Source organism: Mus caroli, chromosome 6, assembly GCF_900094665.2.
Source record: "Mus caroli chromosome 6, CAROLI_EIJ_v1.1, whole genome shotgun sequence".
Classification (NCBI taxonomy): Eukaryota; Metazoa; Chordata; class Mammalia; order Rodentia; family Muridae; genus Mus; species Mus caroli.
In genome coordinates this window covers 108,881,679-108,901,337 of record NC_034575.1, presented here as the reverse complement: position 1 = coordinate 108,901,337, position 19,659 = coordinate 108,881,679, and the positions used below count along the sequence as shown (strand labels likewise).

At 48.4% G+C, this 19,659-nt stretch overlaps 1 protein-coding gene across 14 annotated transcripts in view; it reads left to right on the top strand.

The window, feature by feature from the left end:
* Nucleotides 1-19,659, top strand: part of Atp2b2 (ATPase plasma membrane Ca2+ transporting 2) — a 301,832-nt gene that overhangs the window by 253,866 nt on the left and 28,307 nt on the right. For all 14 annotated transcript variants that reach the window (XM_029478501.1, XM_029478498.1, XM_029478497.1 and 11 more), the window contains 3 exons: nt 1,858-2,100; nt 18,072-18,313; nt 18,972-19,206. In XM_029478501.1, the coding sequence (XP_029334361.1) occupies nt 1,858-2,100; nt 18,072-18,313; nt 18,972-19,206 (720 nt within the window). The remainder of the gene's footprint in view (nt 1-1,857; nt 2,101-18,071; nt 18,314-18,971; nt 19,207-19,659) is intronic.

Genomic DNA, 19,659 nt, shown 5'->3' with positions numbered 1-19,659 from the left:
CAAGGTCATCTTGAACACAGCAAGTTCAAGATCATGAAATACATGAGCCCTTGTCTCAAAAACAGGTAGCATTAATCTTAATCATACAAATTTACTCAAACTTACATCCAAGGTATCAACAATCCAACGCATAAACAACACGAGAAATGTTATCTTTGGTTATCTGTTTGATAATGTCTTTAAAATCATCTCACACACTTTGGACCACACTTTAAGTGCCCCTCATCCCCCTGCAGCTACCATGCTGGACAGTACTGGTGAGAGGTTTTTGGGCATTTTGCTTGGGATTTTGTTTTGTTTGTCATAGAGGTTTCCTGTGCAGCCCAGGCTGGCCTTGAACTTAACAACAATACTTCTGCCTCTATCTCCCAAATACTGGAATGTGTCATCACACCTAGCTTCCAAAAAGAGATTCTTAAAGGGCCAACGCTCCTTCAGTAAGGCAGGTTGGTGGACCGGTGTGTAGAATGAGCCAGACTGCTAGGTTAGAGCTGGAAATTTAGGTAGAGCTGGTAGGTTAAGCAGAGATGGAAGGTCAGACAGTGCATTTGTGTATTGGCGGTTACAGCAATGGCTCTGTGGGTAAGAGTGTTTGCTGTGTGAGCCTGACGACCTAAGGTCAGACTCTCAGTGCCCATGTAAACAGCTGTGTGTGGCCACGTGCGCCTGTACCCCACCCTGCCCCCACATTTAGAGCAGGCAGACTGGAAGGTGACTGGAGCTTATTGGCCAGTCAGTCTAGCCAAAGAAGCAGAGAACTCCAGGTTCAGGGAGAGACTCTGTCTCAAGTGGTTAAAGCAGAGAGCCACAGAGGAGGCTCCTTTTACCATCTTACACATATGCCGGTGACACCATGTGCATATGTACACGCGAACACACGCGCGCACACACACATACACACTCACACACTCAAACATGTACAAACATGGTTTTATTATGCACACTATAGTAAGTGTTCATTACCGAAAGTTGATTTATAGACTTGACAAGGTCAGGGAAATTCTCCTCTATCACCTAGTGACAATGACATTATTATTTTCATATTTTTACAGATATTTTCCTGTATCTGTAATGTATGTATCCATATGCATCCTAAATGTATTTACTTAGGGTGAAATGGATGGATTTCTCAGCAGGCAGCAGGAAAGCATTTGAGAAATTCAGACCCAAATGAGAAGAGGCTACGACTTACAGTAAGCTAGGAGTAATTAGGGATAGCCCAGCCTTAGTCTTTTAAATATTTTCTACTATTTTTTCCATCACGAATGTAGATGAGGAGGCTGGAGAGATGGCTCAGAGGTTAAGAGCACTTGTCACTCTCCCAGAAGATTCAGCTTCAGCCCCCACATGGTAGTTGACAATTATCTGTAACTCCAGTCCCAAGGTTCTGATGCTCTCTTCTGACCTCTGTGGCTATCAGGCACATACATGGTACAGGTAAAACATTCATATACATAAACTAAATAAATATCTTAAAAACGGTTTTGCTTTTATGAATGCGGATCAAGCCAGATGTGGTTGAGCACATCTGTAATCTCAGCACTGAGGAGATAGAGACAGGAGGATCAAGAGTTCAAGGTCTTCCTTGGCTTGGTTGCTAGTTCCAGGTCAACCTGTGCTATGTGAGACCCTGTTCCCAAAATAGAAAATGAGTCACTTGTGGGGTGCAAATTAATAAATTCATCTATCAAAATTTAAATGGTCCAAATGACTAGTAAAAAGGAGACCCACATATGAAGCTAAATATGCCCAGAGGTCATTTGCCCAGGCAGAAGGTTTAAAGGAGGCTGAGGCCCAGAAATTCCCTCACTCCCTCTCTCTCCCACTTGGTTTCCCTCTCATTTATCCACTCTCTAGAAAATGATGAAGGACAACAACCTGGTACGCCACCTGGATGCCTGTGAGACCATGGGCAATGCCACAGCCATCTGCTCAGACAAGACAGGCACGCTGACCACCAACCGCATGACCGTGGTCCAGGCCTATGTCGGTGACGTCCACTACAAGGAGATCCCAGATCCCAGCTCCATCAATGCCAAGACGTTGGAGCTGCTGGTCAACGCCATTGCCATCAACAGCGCCTACACCACCAAGATCCTCGTAAGTAGACACGGGGCGGTGTCCTCCATAGCAGAGCACCTGGCTCGGCTGCTGATTCTAGGCGGCTCACAAAATAGGTGGCTCCACTCTTAGCCTCTACTAATGTGGCTGCGGTGTTTATGAAACCAAAAGAAACTGTTGTTGTTGTTGTTGTTGTTGTTGTTGTTGTTGTTGTTGTTGTTGTTTCTTGGTGATTGCTGTTTTAGATATCTATTTTTAAATCCTGCCATTGATCCCTCAACACACACACACACACACTTAAAAAAATAAAAATAAATAAGTAGACACCTTTTTTGAGACATGGTTTCAGTCTGTAGCCCTGGCACAGGACTCAGAAATCCGCCTGCCTCTGCCTCCTGAGTGCTAGGATTAAGGGCTTGCACCACCACATCCAGCCATAATTGGTTAGCTTTTGCCATGTAATCTAACTACTTCAAGTCAGAGCTGTATAGAGTCTGCATTCTGTGTGACCAGACTCCAAGCTACCATTGATTCAATCAATGCTGGCTCAGAAGTAGGAAGAGGACTGGGAAGATGGTGTAGGTACAGCAATTATCTGGTAAACACAAGGACCTGAATTCAGTGCTCCAGCACCCTTTTAAAAAGCCAGGTATATGGGCCAGTGAGGTGGCTCACTGGTAAAGGATCTTGCTGCTAAGTGCAGCTAGCATGTTCACTCTCCAGTACTCTTACAGTAACAAGAGAGAAACAGACTCCAAGCGTTATCCCCTGACCTCCACATGTGGGTCATGGCATACATGGGCTGGGTGTGGGCAAGCACACCTATAATCCCAGCACTGGTGGGTCCCTGGGGCTCAGTGGCCAGCAGCCTAGCCTGCTTGTCAAGTTACAGTGAGAGAAAGATGCCATCTCAAAAAGCATGCTGAAGGACTCCTGAGGAAAACACCCCATGTCATTTGGCTGTCAACATATGTGTGCATATCACACATTTGCCTGCACACATGCCATCTCACACACACACACACACACACACACACACACACCAATGCACAAACACAAAAATACATGCATCAGAGCCAGGGCCCTGACAGCCTCCTTTCAAGTCACATTTGGCCACTTGTCCTCAGTAGTCCAGCCCAAGACCAACTAAAAGAGAAGAGCCGAGTGGGAAGCCTTATTAGTGAAGCGACATTAGGAAGAACAAGGAGGTCTAGAAACTTCACCCCATGCTCACCTTCATGGTCCTGACATGAGCTTCATATTTAAAGGACAGAGGATGTGTATAGCTAAACAGCCCTGTGCTGAGTTGTATGGACATTGACGATCTGCAGGCTTTATTTCTTGTGCTTACACCCTAACTGCAGAAAAACAGCCATTTCTTAGTGTTTACCCTGCACTGGGTCTCAGCCATCAAGAGAAGGATTGAAATGGGTTCTGCATGGTTTCTACTATGATGACATTTTATCTGAGGAATGTGAGCATCTGTGGACTTTAGTGGGAGACCTCGATCCTGTGGGTAGACGCTGAGCATTCAAGCTGAGCCTCCTCCCACATCTCCAGCCTTCCTCATGCCTCTCAGTTCAGGTAGACAGCTGTGCTGACACAGAGGGGTAGCACTCTGCCCAGGCTAGTTCAGCTGTGCTCTGCACGCTGTCGCCTCCTCTGCCGGGCTAGTCAGGACTGGTCAGAAAGGCAGCAGGGTTCTGAGAGAACAGGGCCTGTGAGGGACTCTGGAGAGCTGGGCTAGGATCTGCCACTATGGTATTTTGTCATATTGTATTGGTCAGTGTGTGTGTGCATCAGGAGATTAGTCTGAGTGGGGTGGCCAATGCTGCTCTCATAGGGAGGTGATAGGAAAAGCCAGGGTTCAGAGAGAGGAATCGGGGTGACCATTTTCACAAGGCATGTCTCTCAGAGGATGCTGTCGCTCCTGGTTACAGAAACATCCCCCTGAATGAGATGTAACTCCCTGTCTCAGCTAACTAGCCTGTGCTGCGATCCCTGATTGGTTGAGAAGCACTGGTGGCCTCTTGGTAATTAACCAGACGTCTCTCAACCAGATGTTCTCTGCTGCCCAGCTGTAGGGTGTTTCTGTGCAGCTGAGAAACCCTTCAAATTCGATGGAAACCTGACCTCACCTCCTGTCCCTGAGGGACATGTCAGCGTGGGTCTGTAGGAGCCACCAGAAGTGCTGTGTTATTGAAGAGCAAGAGAGTCAGCAGCAGTGGGGCAGGGCTGGTGGAGGAAGGAGGAAGCAAGGTCTGCACCCCCACCAGCTGAGCAGCCATCCCTGCCACACTGGGGCTGCAGGCTAAGGAAAGCAAAGTAACAATGGGCAGGGCAGGGAGAGCAGGTTGGAGAACACATGTAATGGGACACCAAGGCGGGAAGGATACCAAAAATGACAACATCCATATCTCCTTTCCCCCAATTCGGGAGATCAGAGATGCTTTATTCCGTCCCCAGAGCTTTCCGAAAATAGCGAGACACAGCTAATGATTTTGTCCTGCAGATTTGGCAGAGAGGAGCAGGCAGCCCCAGAGCAGGGTGGCAGAGGGTGGCCATGGAGTGGGCTTGGAGTGAGATGCCTGTGTGTCCTTTATTGTCAGAAGGAGTTTGGGGGATCTGTCTAGAGGACTGCAGGGAAGCCTCTGGCTACAGTGGTGAATCTCCATGGAGCAGTGATTCAGAGGCTGGTAGGGGACTCTGGTGGTGTCTTCAATAAGATGAAGCTGTGTGTAGGTGGCATCAAAGTCAGAGGTCAGCAGTCTACCCAGGGTGAAGGTGTGGCTGCCAAGGCTGGGAAAGAAGCCATGTTAAGTGGTGTTAGAGCAGGGTCTACATACTGACAGCATCCTTACAAGCCAGGCTTGCCCACTCAACCTCAGTAGATCAATCAAAGACAAGCTTCATAGAGGAAAGCAAGAAGGGCGGGGAGGTTTGTTCAATGTGGTCATATTTGGAAGAGGAACAAAGGGAGACCCACTCCTACCCCAAACCCTGACATGAGGTTTGTTTCAATAGAAGGCAAAGGGCACCCATAGTTAGACAGCTCTGGCCAGGGTCAGCCCCTACGACCACCACCACCATCACCAATCCATCACTGTCTGGACTGCAATCTCTCATGCAAGGGTCTGACAAGTCAGAACTGTGTGAGATCTTTTTCAGAAAATAAGCCCAGCCACCACCCCCCTCTGGCTAGCACCAGGCTTCTGCCTTTTTCTTCTCACAGTCTAAGAGTCCTGGGGAAAGTCCTGGACTTATCAGAGAGTGGTCTGATAAGCCAAAGGGAGGGACATATATGTCCCTTTAGAACAATGGTTCTCAGCCTGTAGGTCATGATGCCTTTGGGGACTGAAGGACAAGGGTCATATATCAGATTTCCTGCATATCCGATATTTACATTACAATTCATAACAGTGGCAAAATTGCAATTATGAAGTAATAATGAAAGTAATTTGATGGTTGGGGGTCACCACAACAGGAGGAACTGTATTAAAGGACCACTACTTTAGAATATCTTCATTCTTGCCAGGCCCCAGGACCTGTGGTACTAGATTTGTAACACAAGTCAAGAGGTCACTTACCTCTTGGGCAACAGGGTCCCTTGCTATGTCACAAAGCTTGGCACCCAAGGACCCCTGTACCTGTAAAGCAATGCTGTCTGTCCATACAGTTCTCTTTGCCATGGGCTGACATCCATTAGCATAGGAGCTAATGGTGTTAAGTGGGTAGTAGTTAAGATGCCAATGCCTGCCTGGCTTCAAACCCCTCCCTAACTGTGTGAATGAAAGAGTTACTCAACCTCTCTATTCTTCGATTTCTCAAGAGAAAGGATTGGATTGTGGTAGGCAACAAGTTTGTGAGTGGCAGGTGCCAGCTCACGGCCTGGCATGTGGTCGGGGTGTGGTAGAACTGCTGTCTTGATTCATCAGTGAATCGCCTTGCTGAGAGCACTCCACTGGTAATAAAGCAGAGGCTGAGAGACAGTCAGACACTGGGCATTGCTGTGGTCAGGAAATGGGTCTTTCCCAAAGCCTGACAGGCAGCTAGAGGCAAAGGCAGGCCCTAAAGATACCCGCTCCATCAGAAGGTCCAAATTAGAAGCTCCAACCAACATAGCTCACCCCCTATGCTGGGCTTGGAAAAGGCCTGGAGTCCTGAGGGTCAGCTTCATACCCAGGCCCTTCCATCCACATCAGGCTAAGGGTGTCTTGGGAGTTCCTTTCCTGATCCAGGTGAACCCCCAAGAAGAGATAGAAGTTCATTTTCTTCACTGGTTTCTGTTGCTGTGATAAAACACTCTGACCAGAGGCAACTTGAGAAGGAAAGCGTTTATTCAGCTTACACTTCCAGGTAACAGTCCATCACTGAAGGAAGTCAAGGCAGGAACTGATGCAGAGACCATGAAAGAGTGCTGCTTACTGGCTCCCTCACTTGTGGCTTGCTCATCTTTCTTTCTTATAGTACCCAGGACCACCAGCCCAAGGGTGGCTCCACCTGCCATGAGCTAGCCCTTCCCACATTAATCATTAAGAAAATGCACTATATACATGCCTGCAGGCCAGCTTTATAAAGGCAGGCATGTTTTTCGATTGAAAGCCCCTCTTCCCAAGCCAGCTATGGTGGCACATACTTTTTTTTTTTNCNTTTTGAGACAGGGTTTCTCTGGATAACCCTGGCTGTCCTGGAACTCACAATGTAGACCAGGCTGGCCTCGAACTCAGAAATCCGCCTGCCTCAGCCTCCCGAGTGCTGGGATTAAAGGCGTGCGCCACCACGCCCGGCGGCACATACTTTTAAATTCAGCCCACAGGAGACAGAAGCAAATGGATCTCTGTGTTCAAGGCCAACCTGGTCTACAGAGCTAATTACAGGACAACCCGGGCTATACAGAGAAACCCTGTCTCTTAAAAACAAAAGCAATGATATGAAAACTTTCCCTTTTCAAATGACAACTGTGTATGTCAAGTTAAAACCACCCAGCACATCCATCTGCCCTGCAAGCCAAGGCTGGTGCTCCACACTGAAGGACAGAGTGAAACATGCAAAAGGACATGGGAGAAAGATACAGTGTCTTTCCACCAGGACTGGGACCAAGGCTTGGCCAGGACACAGGGTTATGGTCAGGGCATGGCTCCTACACGATGTTTAACCCTCGGTGTGAAAAGCTGTCTGTGTCCTTGGTGTCTCCTGAAGGCTGTATGTTCCGTGGCAGTGAGCAACAATTAAGTAACCTCTGGTCTACTGGAATAGACTTCTGAGAAATGCTAGATGGTGGTGAGATAAGTAAATAAATGTATGGTCAGTGGGAAGGGAGGGAGGGAAAGGAGAAAGGGAAGGAGGGAGAGGGAGAAAATGATGATATGGTAGGTAAGTGGATGGATGGATGGAAGGTTGTGGGTGGATAGATGAGGGAGAGATGGATTTTGATAGATGTTGAGTAGCTTCATGAATATGAGTGGGGAATGAATGAATGGATATGGTAGTTGGATGGATGTACTGTTGGATAGATGGACATATGTATGTAGATAGATGGGTGGATGGGTGGGTGGATGCATGAATGGATGGATGGATAGATAGATGGATGGATGGAGAGATGGATGGATGCATGGAGCATGGATGGGTAGATGCATTGATGGATGAATGCATGGATGGTAGATGCATGAATGGAAAAATATATATGGATTATTCTAAGTATATAGGTAGTGGAATGGATGTGGGTAGTTGGGTGGGTAGATGGACAGATGTGGGTACATGAATGGTTGAATAAGGACGGATGGATATATGGAAATGGGTAGGTGGGTAGGTAGGTGGGTAGATGGTTGGAATGATGGATAGGAATCAGTGAATGTAAAACGTGGACAGGTAGATGAGCATGGGTGAGTGACTGGATGGATGGAGGTGCGGAAGACTGCATAGGTGGGTAGATGTGCATAGGTAGATGGCTACACCGGACAGTAAATGAGTAAGAATGAGGTGGGAGGAGTCTCAGGAACATCCCCATACCTTTTCCCATGGCAGTAAAAGGTAGATATGGACCCCAAATCCAGACCAAGGCAACACCAGGGCTCAATTGCTGCCTCCCGACTGCTGAACTTCTCCAAACCTGCCTTTGGATCCAAAGGCTGCATTGGTATTCCAGAGACCTCTTGATTTGCTTATGTCTTTTATTCTTCAGAAACAACAGGCAGAGCCTGGGGAGCAGCTCGGCTGGTACAGTGCTCCTGTAACCACAGGCTTTTCCACTCGCACACAAGTTCCTGAAATAATGACTCTGAGAGTGAATTATGTATGAATAATGGCCTAGGCCAAAAGCTTTGGCTTGTTCCCACTAGCTTGTAACTCAATTATCCAATTTATTCTATTCTAATCCTCACCACGTGGTTGGCTACCTCTCCTCAGGTTCATGTGACCATCTTCCTCAGAGTTTGGGGCTAATCTCTCCCACACTTGACTCTGTCCCAGAATTCCTCTCTCTGTACTGGAATTTCCACCTCCCTATTCCCTGCATAAGCTAATAGGCCAACAGCATTTTATTGACAAGTGATGCTTCCATACATAGATAAGAAATTCTCTCTACAAGCTCGCCTCACACTCAGGAAGCCCTGGGTTCAATCTCAGCTTTGCACGAAGCAGAGGTGATGCTCACACCAGTAGCCCCAGGACTCTAGAAGATCTTAAGACAAGGATCAAAGGTTCACAGTGGCTCCCGGCCACCACATAGCAGAGGGCCCCGAGAATCCAGAGACAGAGGGCCTGTGGCATTCCAGGCAAGAACAGCGCCACAGAGACCTGCAAACCTAGAGATACTCAACTCGTTTTGGAAACATGAGGATGAGAGATGAAGCTCAGAGCTAAGGGGTTTTAGGCCACAAATGAGCCTCTGATAGTCCCCGCAACCCCCAATCCTCAGGAAACCCACCGAAGCACAGATGGAGGGTGGGTGGGGGCTGAGGTGGCAGGCAGGGAGGCTGGGAGAGGGCCTACAGACCAGCCTCAAGCTCAGGCACCATCCCTTCAGAGAACAGGGGTCTTTTCCTTCCACTCTTACCATGCATGGTTGCGATCTAGACTTGACCTCCAAGGAAAACTACATGAGTCATCTTTTTGTCACAAATTGCTTCCCGGCCTCAGAAATCCTATTCAAAGCTCTTCTCACACAGGCCAAGCTTTGCCTTTGTAGTCTCCAGCTCTTTGAACCTCAAGACTTCTGGCTTCTTGTCACTCTGCCCTTCTCAGAGTCACAGCCAAGTGTTCCGATGGAAATGGCTTTCCTCCAGTTCAAACAGCTCTCTGCCTTCTCAGGAAGACATGCTCTTCCATCCACATTCACTCCAGCCTTAATGGATGCTCCTGAGCAGGCATGGGCTCGTCAAAGCCAACAGGCCTGGTACTTAACATTTGAATATTACACGGAGGATGGCTGTGTGTAGAGCTGAAGCCATGTGAAAGCCCAGAGCCTGAGGGACTATGGAGAGAAAATAAATCTCTCCAGAGATCAGAAGGAACATAGCCCTGACAAGGGAGTTTCTGAACAGATGAGTCCAATTGTGCCTTGTTAGAAGTCCCAGAGTGCCTATTCCTAAGGTGGCTACCGTGCCACCTGATCAGGGAGCCTGAAGAACGTGACTAAATGGTGGAAAGGATCTACTGATTGCATCACTGTGACTCATGCTGCTAGGCTGAGGATAGGGAGGCCGAGGGAGGGTGAGGTGCCCATGAGAGGGAGAGCGAGGTGCCCGTGGGAGGTAGAGATGCCCTTGAACCAGGTCCTGGCTTCAAAGCCAGGATCCAGTCTCCAGGGAGACTCAACGGCTTCTACTCAGACCACATGCTGCAGCTAGACTCTGGCCAAGACCTCTTCAGTGTGGGTAAACCAAGAAGGGACTTGGCAGACTTGAAGGAGGTGGTGGCTTGGGGTGGGTAAAATGATGGGAGCCATCGCATTAAACTCAGCAGCAATCCTGATTTCCATCTTTTACAAACAGGACCTCTATAGAAAGATGGCAAGAGCAAAGGACCCCAGATGGGGATACGAGTTCTGACAGAGCTAGTAATCCCAGCATCCCACCCTTCAGCCTGTGCCCCACACTGCTACATTTGCACACCTGAACCCTCACACCTCACACAACTCACACCTCTCACACCTCACACACCTCTCACACCTCACACACCTCACACACCTCACACTCCTCACACCTCACACTCCTCACACACCTCACACCTCACACACCTCACACACCTCACACACCTCACACCTCACACACCTCACACACCTCACACACCTCACACAACTCACACCTCACACACCTCACACTCCTCACATCTCACACTCCTCACATCTCACACTCCTCACATCTCACACTCCTCACATCTCACACTCCTCACATCTCACACTCCTCACAACTCACACTCCTCACACCTCACACACCTCACACACCTCACACACCTCACACCTCACACTCCTCACATCTCACACAACTCACTCCTCACAACTCACAACTCACACTCCTCACACCTCACACACCTCACACTCCTCACATCTCACACAACTCNACTCCTCACAACTCACAACTCACACTCCTCACACCTCACACACCTCACACTCCTCACATCTCACACAACTCACTCCTCACAACTCACAACTCACAACTCACACACCTCACACTCCTCACACCTCACACTCCTCACATCTCACACAACTCACTCCTCACAACTCACAACTCACAACTCACACTCCTCACACCTCACACAACTCACACCAGCACACACCTTACACCAGCACACACCTCACACTCCTCACACCTCACACATCTCATACCAGCACACACCAGCATACTACTCACACCTCACACACCTCACAACAACTCACACCAGCATACAACTCACACCTCGCACACCTCACACCAGCACATTCCTCACACCAGCACACTCCTCACATCTGTACACATTCTCAGATCATCACACATTCTCATGCCAAGACACACATTACATGTAACACAGGATACCATAACATGTAATGCACATCACATGCATCCCTTACAGCACAGCACACACAACACATACTATACAATACACAATACCTTTTCCCACAACCCCATATAACACATCACAAAGACCAGCACACAGAATGTACTCTCTCTCTACCCCACACACTCATGCCACTCATCACACTATCACAGCATATGGTACAACGTACAGTACATATACACATCACACACCATCATCCACCACATACAACATACGCTCCGCAGCATACATGCTATATCCCACAAAGCATGCATGATACTCACCTGTAATATGTAACACACCCCTCTCAGCCACTGCGTATACCATACACACATATACTACATGCCATCTAAGCACACCACACACTATCCACATGGCGGATCTCAGTCCCTATGAGCAGCACACACATATGAGCAGTGCATCTGCAGCATAGGGAGCTTGGGAAGGTCTCCATGGATTTTGTGTCCCATGTCACAGGGACTCTTGTGTCCTGGACACCTGATCATCCTCCTGTTCCCCAGCCTCTCAGAGAGATCTCGTGGTTCACTGGATGGCTTAAAGTCACCTTGTTCTCGTCAATAAACCTGGTATCTTAGAAGCTCTTGGGGAGACAGGCCCTTAGGTGACAAAGAGCCAAAATTCACCCTATCTATTCTCCTGTTGGCAGCACTCCACGCAGACCGTAGATTTATCAATCAGCTGAACAGTTGGTCTCTGCCTGGCCCACGGTGCTGGAAGCAGGCAGAAATGAATCCAGTGTGCAATCCCTGTCACTTTCAGTGACAGCATTCCAGAGGTTAGACAGGAGCCACCAACAGTTGTAGTGAGTGCAGAATCAGGGACAGGTCCTGGCTCAACTGCATAGTGAGCAATTCCACTTCTCCTCCAGGGGCCTCAGAGCCCACAGCTTTAACCTGGACATAGCAGTCCCACCTCCTGGGAGCCATAAGGTTGCTGCCTGAGGGGCCTGCCTGTGAGCAACTGGCTCAGCAGGCAACAGAGGCAACTTGGAGTGAAGTGGCCACATCTGGTGACTAATCCAGACATGGCAAGGGAGGGGATTTCATTGCCACTGTCTGTCCTTCAGGATGAGGCTTTAGTCCCAGGAAGCCAGTCATGTGGACAATAACCAAATTACACTTTATCAACCTTGGTGTCTATGTAACAGATGTTCAAGAGAAACCAGCTTCGAACAAGGGATACCGTAGTTGGTTTCCGTCTGTGATCAGTGGGGGCTTTGCTTTGGGCCTGTGATGAGACCACATATCGTGGGGGAGATATACTTGTGGCAGAGAGAGCCAGTCACCATGGTGGCAGGAAGCCAAAGCGATCAGGACGAGGGGACTGGCGTCCTAGAATGTCCCCCTTTGGGAGACACTCAGTGACTCTAAGACACCGACTCTACCACCTCCTAACAGTGTCAGTCTCTAAGATGTTTTGACTCTTACAGGGTATTTAATATTCAAAGTATCGACTACCATGGAGTTTGCTTGGGTATTTTCTTTCATTGTAATAAAGCACGTAATGAGATCTGCCCATTTTAGCCATCTTGCACGTAATGAGATCTGCCCATTTTAGCCATCTTGGCCTTCCGATCTTTTAAACACATGTGCTAGTAGGATTACCCACATTCCCATGGCTGTGACCCTACCATACACTTGTTGTCTTGCAAAACTGAACCTCTGGCTACATTAACACCAACTTCTGTCACCCCCTCCTTGAGTTCTGGGCAGTCGCTCAACCCTCCATCTCTTAAGAGTTGACACCTCTTAAGATCAGACCTTTGTGTGGCTTATTTCTCTTATCATCGTGTCCTCAGCTTCACCCGTGTAATAGCAGATGTCAGGAGGTCTTTCCTATTTAAGGCTGGCATTATTCCATAATATGTGTAAGCCACAGTTTGTGTTTCCACTCAGCTGCCCGTTGCTTCCACAGCTTAGTCACCATGGATGTGAATTCACTAAGGTCTCTTTGAGTTCCTGGCAGCCACTGTTTTAAGAAGATGTCCAGAAGTACACTTTGCTGTGTGACACAGTTTCTCTAGATCAAGTGTTTCAGGGGCTTCCAGCTCTCTGCAGTGTCTGCATCGTCTCATGTTCTTACTAATTCTGTACAAGGGTTCCGGGCACTTCACATTCTTGCCAACATGTGTTATTTCTTGAAACTTCTGTTACTTAATAGTAGCATCATAATGGCTGTGAGGTGATGCACACTGGGTATTTGGTTTTAATTTTACGTATTCGTGGGCATGGGTGTGTGCTGTGTGTGAGTGCAGATGCCACCACGGCTTACTTGATGTCAGAGGGCAGCACTGTGGAGTCAGCTCTTTCCTTCAACCATGTGGCTTCAGGGGCTTGAACTCAGGTCTTCAGACTTGGCAGCAGGCACGTTTACCAGCTGAGCCATCTCACACCAAGCCCTTAGTCCCATTTTTTTCCCTAACTGTATTTATTGTTTGTAGCTCTTCAAATCATCTTGTATTGATTTTGACTGAATTCATTCCCCAGCATCACAAGACAGAAGCATTGACTGGTCCATCTATAATAGGCCCACAGCCTCACCCTGCACAGCGCAGGGGCTTAACACCCAAGCAGGCGTGGGGGACTCCAGAACTGATTCGAAATACCTGCAGCAGCCCAGACCTGGCTTCAGCAGGTGTGTAGCAAGAGCAGCTTATGGGGAGGGGGCAGGGAAGCCGAGGCCCCTCCCTCCTTCTGAGCAGTTCCATTCCTGCCACAGAGCAGGAGCCCCATAATGCAGACACCTCCTGCAGCTGGAACACAGGAGCGAAAACCTCAGAGTGTGTCAGGAAGAATAAAGTCAGGAGCAAAGAGGGGAGGGCCTCTGCTTCTTAATAAGGCACGTAGGCGATTTCAGAGCTCAAGTTCAGAGAAACAAATTGAATTACGGAGGAGGCAGCTCTGCCATTTGCAACACTGGATTGTTTGAAATCCTTTTAGAGGAAAATTAAAATATTTCACAGAGGGTAATAAAATGCTGGGTGCTTGGCAGGCATGACTGCTCAGCTCTCTTGGGCAAATAAGTAATTAGGTATTTTTATTTAAGGCCTCTGTATCGTCATTTTCTCTCATTAGCAGAGGGGTGGAACACTGCGGTGGAAAACACATAAACTCTGGAATCACCAGAAAGTTAGTTATAAAATTAGTTTTTAAAGTACGATGTAACTGCATTTAGTGAGCCAAAGGGATGGTCCTGGAATTTAGTATCTCAAGTTCATTTTCAGGGAGGAGTTGTCTCCAGGATGTCTCTGCTTCCCATGACCTAAGCGTGGGACATTCCTCCAAGGCACCTGATGCCAAGCCTCAGATTTGCAGGGCTGAGGTGGCCAGGGGATGTTCTGATCCTTGTGCCTGTCCTTGGTGCTAGGTCAGTCGCTCAGGAACCTGCCACCATCCCTCACTACACCCTTCCGATGTGGAGATGGCTGGTGTTTTTTATCGACTCCAATCCCCCCATTTCACAGATGGGAAAACTGTGTGCACGTTTGAAATGTTCTATCCTCCTTGGCATCCATGGGTCTTGGGATCACTACCTGCTAATGTCTATATCCCCACATAACTCTAGTCTGCTCCCCAGGCCATTTTAAACCAGGGCTTCAAGAGTAGATCATAAGCCAGAAAGATGCCCCACTGATGATGGAGAGGCCCCCTAGCCCTGAGCATAGGCTAGCATCTTTTTTTTTTAATTAAATTTTATTATGTTTTACTTATGTGTATCCATGGGTGGCTATGTATATGTGTTTGTGTAGGTGTGCATGTACATGTGTTTGTGGGTGCCTGTAAAGGACAGCAGAGGACGTCAGATCCCAAGACCTGATGTAATAGGCATTGTGAGCTACCCAGGATGGGCTCTAAGGTCCAAACTCTGGCCTTATGAGTAAATACTGAGCACTTTTTTTTTTTTTTTTGGTTTTTCGAGACAGGGTTTCTCTGTGTAGTCCTGGCTGTTCTGGAACTCGCTCTGTAGACCAGGCTGGCCTTGAACCCAGAAATCCGTCTGCCTCTGCCTCCCAAGTGCTGGGATTAAAGGCATGCGCTACCACACCCGGCTAATACCGAGCACTTTTAACTGCTGAACTCATCTCTCAAGCCCCAGGCTGGCATCCTGACTCCTCCTTTTTCTTGCCTTGGATGCTTTCTTGGGCAATGTCAAGGAGGGTGAGGATAGATATTCAAAAAGCCTCTTTTGCAGGACTGTCTGAGACCCAGGCAAAGCCACTTCTTGGGTAGAGGGGACGAAGATATAACCATTGCTATTTGTTCCTCTTCAAATATCTCCAGGCCTAGGGTTATCTCCAGCAGCCATTACTGCTCCAGAAGGCCCACCAGCCAAGTAACTACACAGTAATTTTTAATGAGATGGGTAGGTAGGTGTCTGGGGGTGGGGTGCTAGAGGGAGTGTGTGCATTTGCAGAGCTGCACTCCTAGCAGCCCCTTGTTCACCCTGTGCAAGCATCTCATACTGACCCAACTGTCCTACATCTTTCCCAGCCAACTAGTCGACCTTGAGCCATCAGCAAATAGTAGGTAAGCACCTACTATGTGCTGGGCTCCATGCTTGCCCTGGGAACTTGGAAGAAATTAAAATACAAGAGATAGACCCATGCTGGCTGTTTTTTAAATCCAAGGAGATATTTGAGTTTGTCCTTAAGGAAGAGAAGGACTTTGCCCACCAGGGAAAGGACAAGGAATCTTCAGGAGCAGCCCATGTTTTTCTAAGCCTCTGGGACGGGCAATGATGCTGGAGGGCCAGCAGATGCTTAAAGGATGTGTCAAAGGAGCAAGTGGAGAGAAGGGAGAGAGGAAGGACACACCGGTTGTGTTTATTTAGAGAGTAGTTTAGAAGGAGCAGCAAACACAAACCAGCCTCACGAACAGACTGTGGAGCGGCTGAGTGCAAGCAGGGGTTCAGCCTCCCAATAGCAAGAGCCTTCAATAAGCAAGACACAGCTACATGCCACTCAAGGTCACTGTGTGTGTGTGTGTGTGTGTGTGTGTGTGTGTGTGTGTGTGTGCCAGAGGTCGATACCAGATATCTTCCTCAATTGTGATTGATTGATTGATTGAGACAGGATCTCACTATATAGTGCAGGCTAGCCTCAGACTTGCAGAGCTCAGCCTGCCTCTGCCTCCTGGGTACTGGGATTAAAGGTGTGCACCACCAGGCCTGGCTTCACCTTACTTTTTGAGACAGAGTCTCTCATAGAAGATGGGCTCACCAATTTTGCTCAGCTGTCTGGCCAACGAGCTCAGAAAATTTCCTGTCTCTGACTCCCCAGTTCTGGCATTATGAGTACACACCGCCACTCCTAGGTTTTCCTGTGGGGGCTGGGGTTCAAACTCAGGTCCTCATGTGTATGTTTACAGCTAGGCCATCTCTCCAGCCCCATTCGGCCAATTTTTATAGAGAGAGAAATAGCTCTTCTGTGTGTTCTAACTTAAACCACAATCATGAAGATGGTCTGCCCACACTGTGGACTGAAAGGCATGGTTCTCAAGAGGCTTGTGCTGAGTAAAAATGCCAGTCTCCATCAATGACATCCTGTGTACTTTCGTGTATGCACCATGTTTGACATGACTAACACTACGGGCTAGGCATGTCTCTCAGTGGTAAAGCAAGTACAAAGACCAGTATGTGCTCTCTAACACTACCCCAAAGGAAAAAGAGAGATGAGGTGGTCAGAGGTGTGGAAATGGGTGGCAAAAGGCAGAGAGATGGCAGACTGTGGCTGTCGAAGGAAGAGACAAGAACACATGGTAAACTCTCCTCTTTAGACATCGGGGTGCTTCCAGGAATTCATGTCATGCCTTGCTAAAGAAGCAAGGCCACATGTAGACATGCAGGTCTGAGTGAGGTTGCTTTGATTGCATCTGTGTCCCTGCCTTGTTGTGATACTGTTGCTATGGTGATGTGAGAGGCTAACACTGGGAGAAGCTGTGAGGAGAGTACCAGAGGGCCTCCTGTGTTAGTTTTCATCAACCTTAAAATAAAAAGCCACAATACACACCCGGTGATGATTTAAAACAAATCAAAGATCGAGACCAGTTCTAGGTCAAATGGTAAGTTCTGCAGATGAAAAATAAATACAGAGAGGGGTTCAACTTTTAAAAACAGAAAGGAAAAAAAATCTGCCTAGACATTTTGGCACATGCTTGTAATCTCAGCAATTGGGAGCTAGGGACAAGAGGATCAAGACTTTTAAGAACATGTTTGGCTGTGTGCCAAGTTCAAATTCAGCCTGAGCTACATGAGACAGACCCAATCACAAAACATGCGAAGAGTTCGAAGCATTTATGATGCTGTCTGACTATTTCTTTTATCATTGTCTTTTTTTAATGCCGTATAATGTGCTGTTTGGCTTGTGTTAATATGACACAAACTAGAGTCATCTAGGTAGAGGAACCTCAACTGAGAGAACACCTCCATCAGATAAGCCTGTGGACAAGCTTTTGGGACATATTTTTTTTTCATGATTAAAGACTGATGTGGGAGAGCCCACTGTGGGAGGTGCCTTCCCTGGATTGTCCTGAGTTGTGTAAGAAAGCAGGTTAAGCAAGCCACAAGGAGCAAATCATTAAACAGTGTTCCTCCATGGCTTCTGCTTCAGTTCCTGCCTCCAGGTCCCTGCCTTGAGTGCCTGCCCTGGCTCCTCTTAATGATGGACTGTGATCAGGACATGTAAGCTAAAATATACCATTTTCTCCCCAAGTTGCTTTTAGTCATAGTTTTTTTTTTTATCACAATGGAAACTAGAACAGAAATCATTCATAATTCTAAAAAACAATAAAATTCTTAATGACCAGCCCCAGAACCAAGACTAGCCTGGAATGTCTCAGAGGCCCGCATCTTAGCCACCAGGAGCCCTGGATTCCTGGAGGCTCAGCCATGCAGCAGCCTCGGGGTCAAAATGATAACCAGGTCAGCGGCTACTCTGTGGTGAGTCCTGCCCTGCACAAGCCACCCACCTCTCTCCACAGCCCCCAGAAAAAGAGGGAGCCCTGCCCAGGCAGGTGGGCAACAAGACAGAGTGCGGCCTGCTGGGCTTTGTGCTGGACTTGAGGCAAGACTACGAGCCGGTGCGCAGCCAGATGCCAGAGGAGAAGCTGTATAAGGTGTACACCTTCAACTCCGTTCGCAAGTCCATGAGCACCGTCATCAAGATGCCCGACGAGAGCTTCCGCATGTACAGCAAGGGCGCCTCGGAGATTGTGCTCAAAAAGTAAGCCCCATTTGCATCACACATCACCATCCCCATGCAGGCTGGATCTAAGCAAGTCACTTCCCCTGACCCTACCCCACCCCCGAACCTCAGTTTCCCCATTTGTACACTGGTCAAGCCCAGAGATTTTCAACCCTGACTTGTAGTATGTTAGAGTCATCTCAATGAAAGGAAAAGAATCTGGGCGTGGTGATGCACACTAATCCCAGCTCTAAGGAGGCAGAGGCAAGAGGAGCTCTGAGTTCGAAGCCAGCTTGGCCTACATTGAGACCCTCTCTCAAAGAGAGAGCAAGGATAGCAGGGAAGTGAAGAGAAACAGACCATTGATCCCTGTCTTACCCAGACTGTTTGGAACCATGAAGCTGGCCTACACCTTTGTTTTATTAGATGCTCCTCAGGCAAAGCAGAAAGCACCAGCCTGGGTGGGTAGGGCTTCCCAAGCTATCTCATCTATGGTGTGACTTTTCTTGGCAATTGGAACCTCCCAAACACAGCAAAAAGCAGACAGCTGAGGAGCCTGGGACAAATATTATAAAGGCCACCTGGTTGCACTCCAGGCCTACTGCATGCATTGAGGCATTCTGGGAAGCAGATCTGGTGGGCATTTGATGACCAAGGTAGGTGGGCTTCATTCATTTCCTTTCCTTCCCACCCCCAGGTGCTGCAAGATCCTCAGTGGGGCAGGGGAAGCCCGTGTCTTCCGGCCCCGAGACAGGGATGAGATGGTTAAGAAAGTGATCGAGCCCATGGCCTGTGACGGGCTCCGTACCATCTGCGTGGCCTATCGTGACTTCCCCAGCAGCCCTGAGCCTGACTGGGACAATGAGAATGACATTCTCAATGAACTCACATGCATCTGCGTGGTGGGCATCGAAGACCCAGTGAGACCTGAGGTAGGCCCTGACGCCAGCGAGCTCGGGGACAGGGGCCATGAGTGACCCGGGGACTCTGTCTGCTCAGCTCTCTCAGCTTCAGATCCACATGTAACAGGATCAGGATCCTTTGGCTCTCAAACGTTTCTACTCTAAAACCAATGTAGCCATGTTTAGCAACTGTCTACTTGGAGGGACCTGGGAAGGACTCCCCACACAGGTGCCGCTCTGACTGAAAACAGTATTCATACTGTCCCCCCAGTCACCAAGGGTGTTTCCCTCCTGTCTGCCTAGAGACGGGTATAGGGCTTGCCTAGCTGCAGAAACCTCTCGGCCCATGGGATGTAGCTATTATGATCTGGACCCCAAGCCTCCAATACAGCTAGGTACACAGGGCATCCTCCATTACAGCTAGGTACACGGGGCATCCTCCATTACAGCTAGGTACACAGGGCATCCTCCATTACAGCTAGG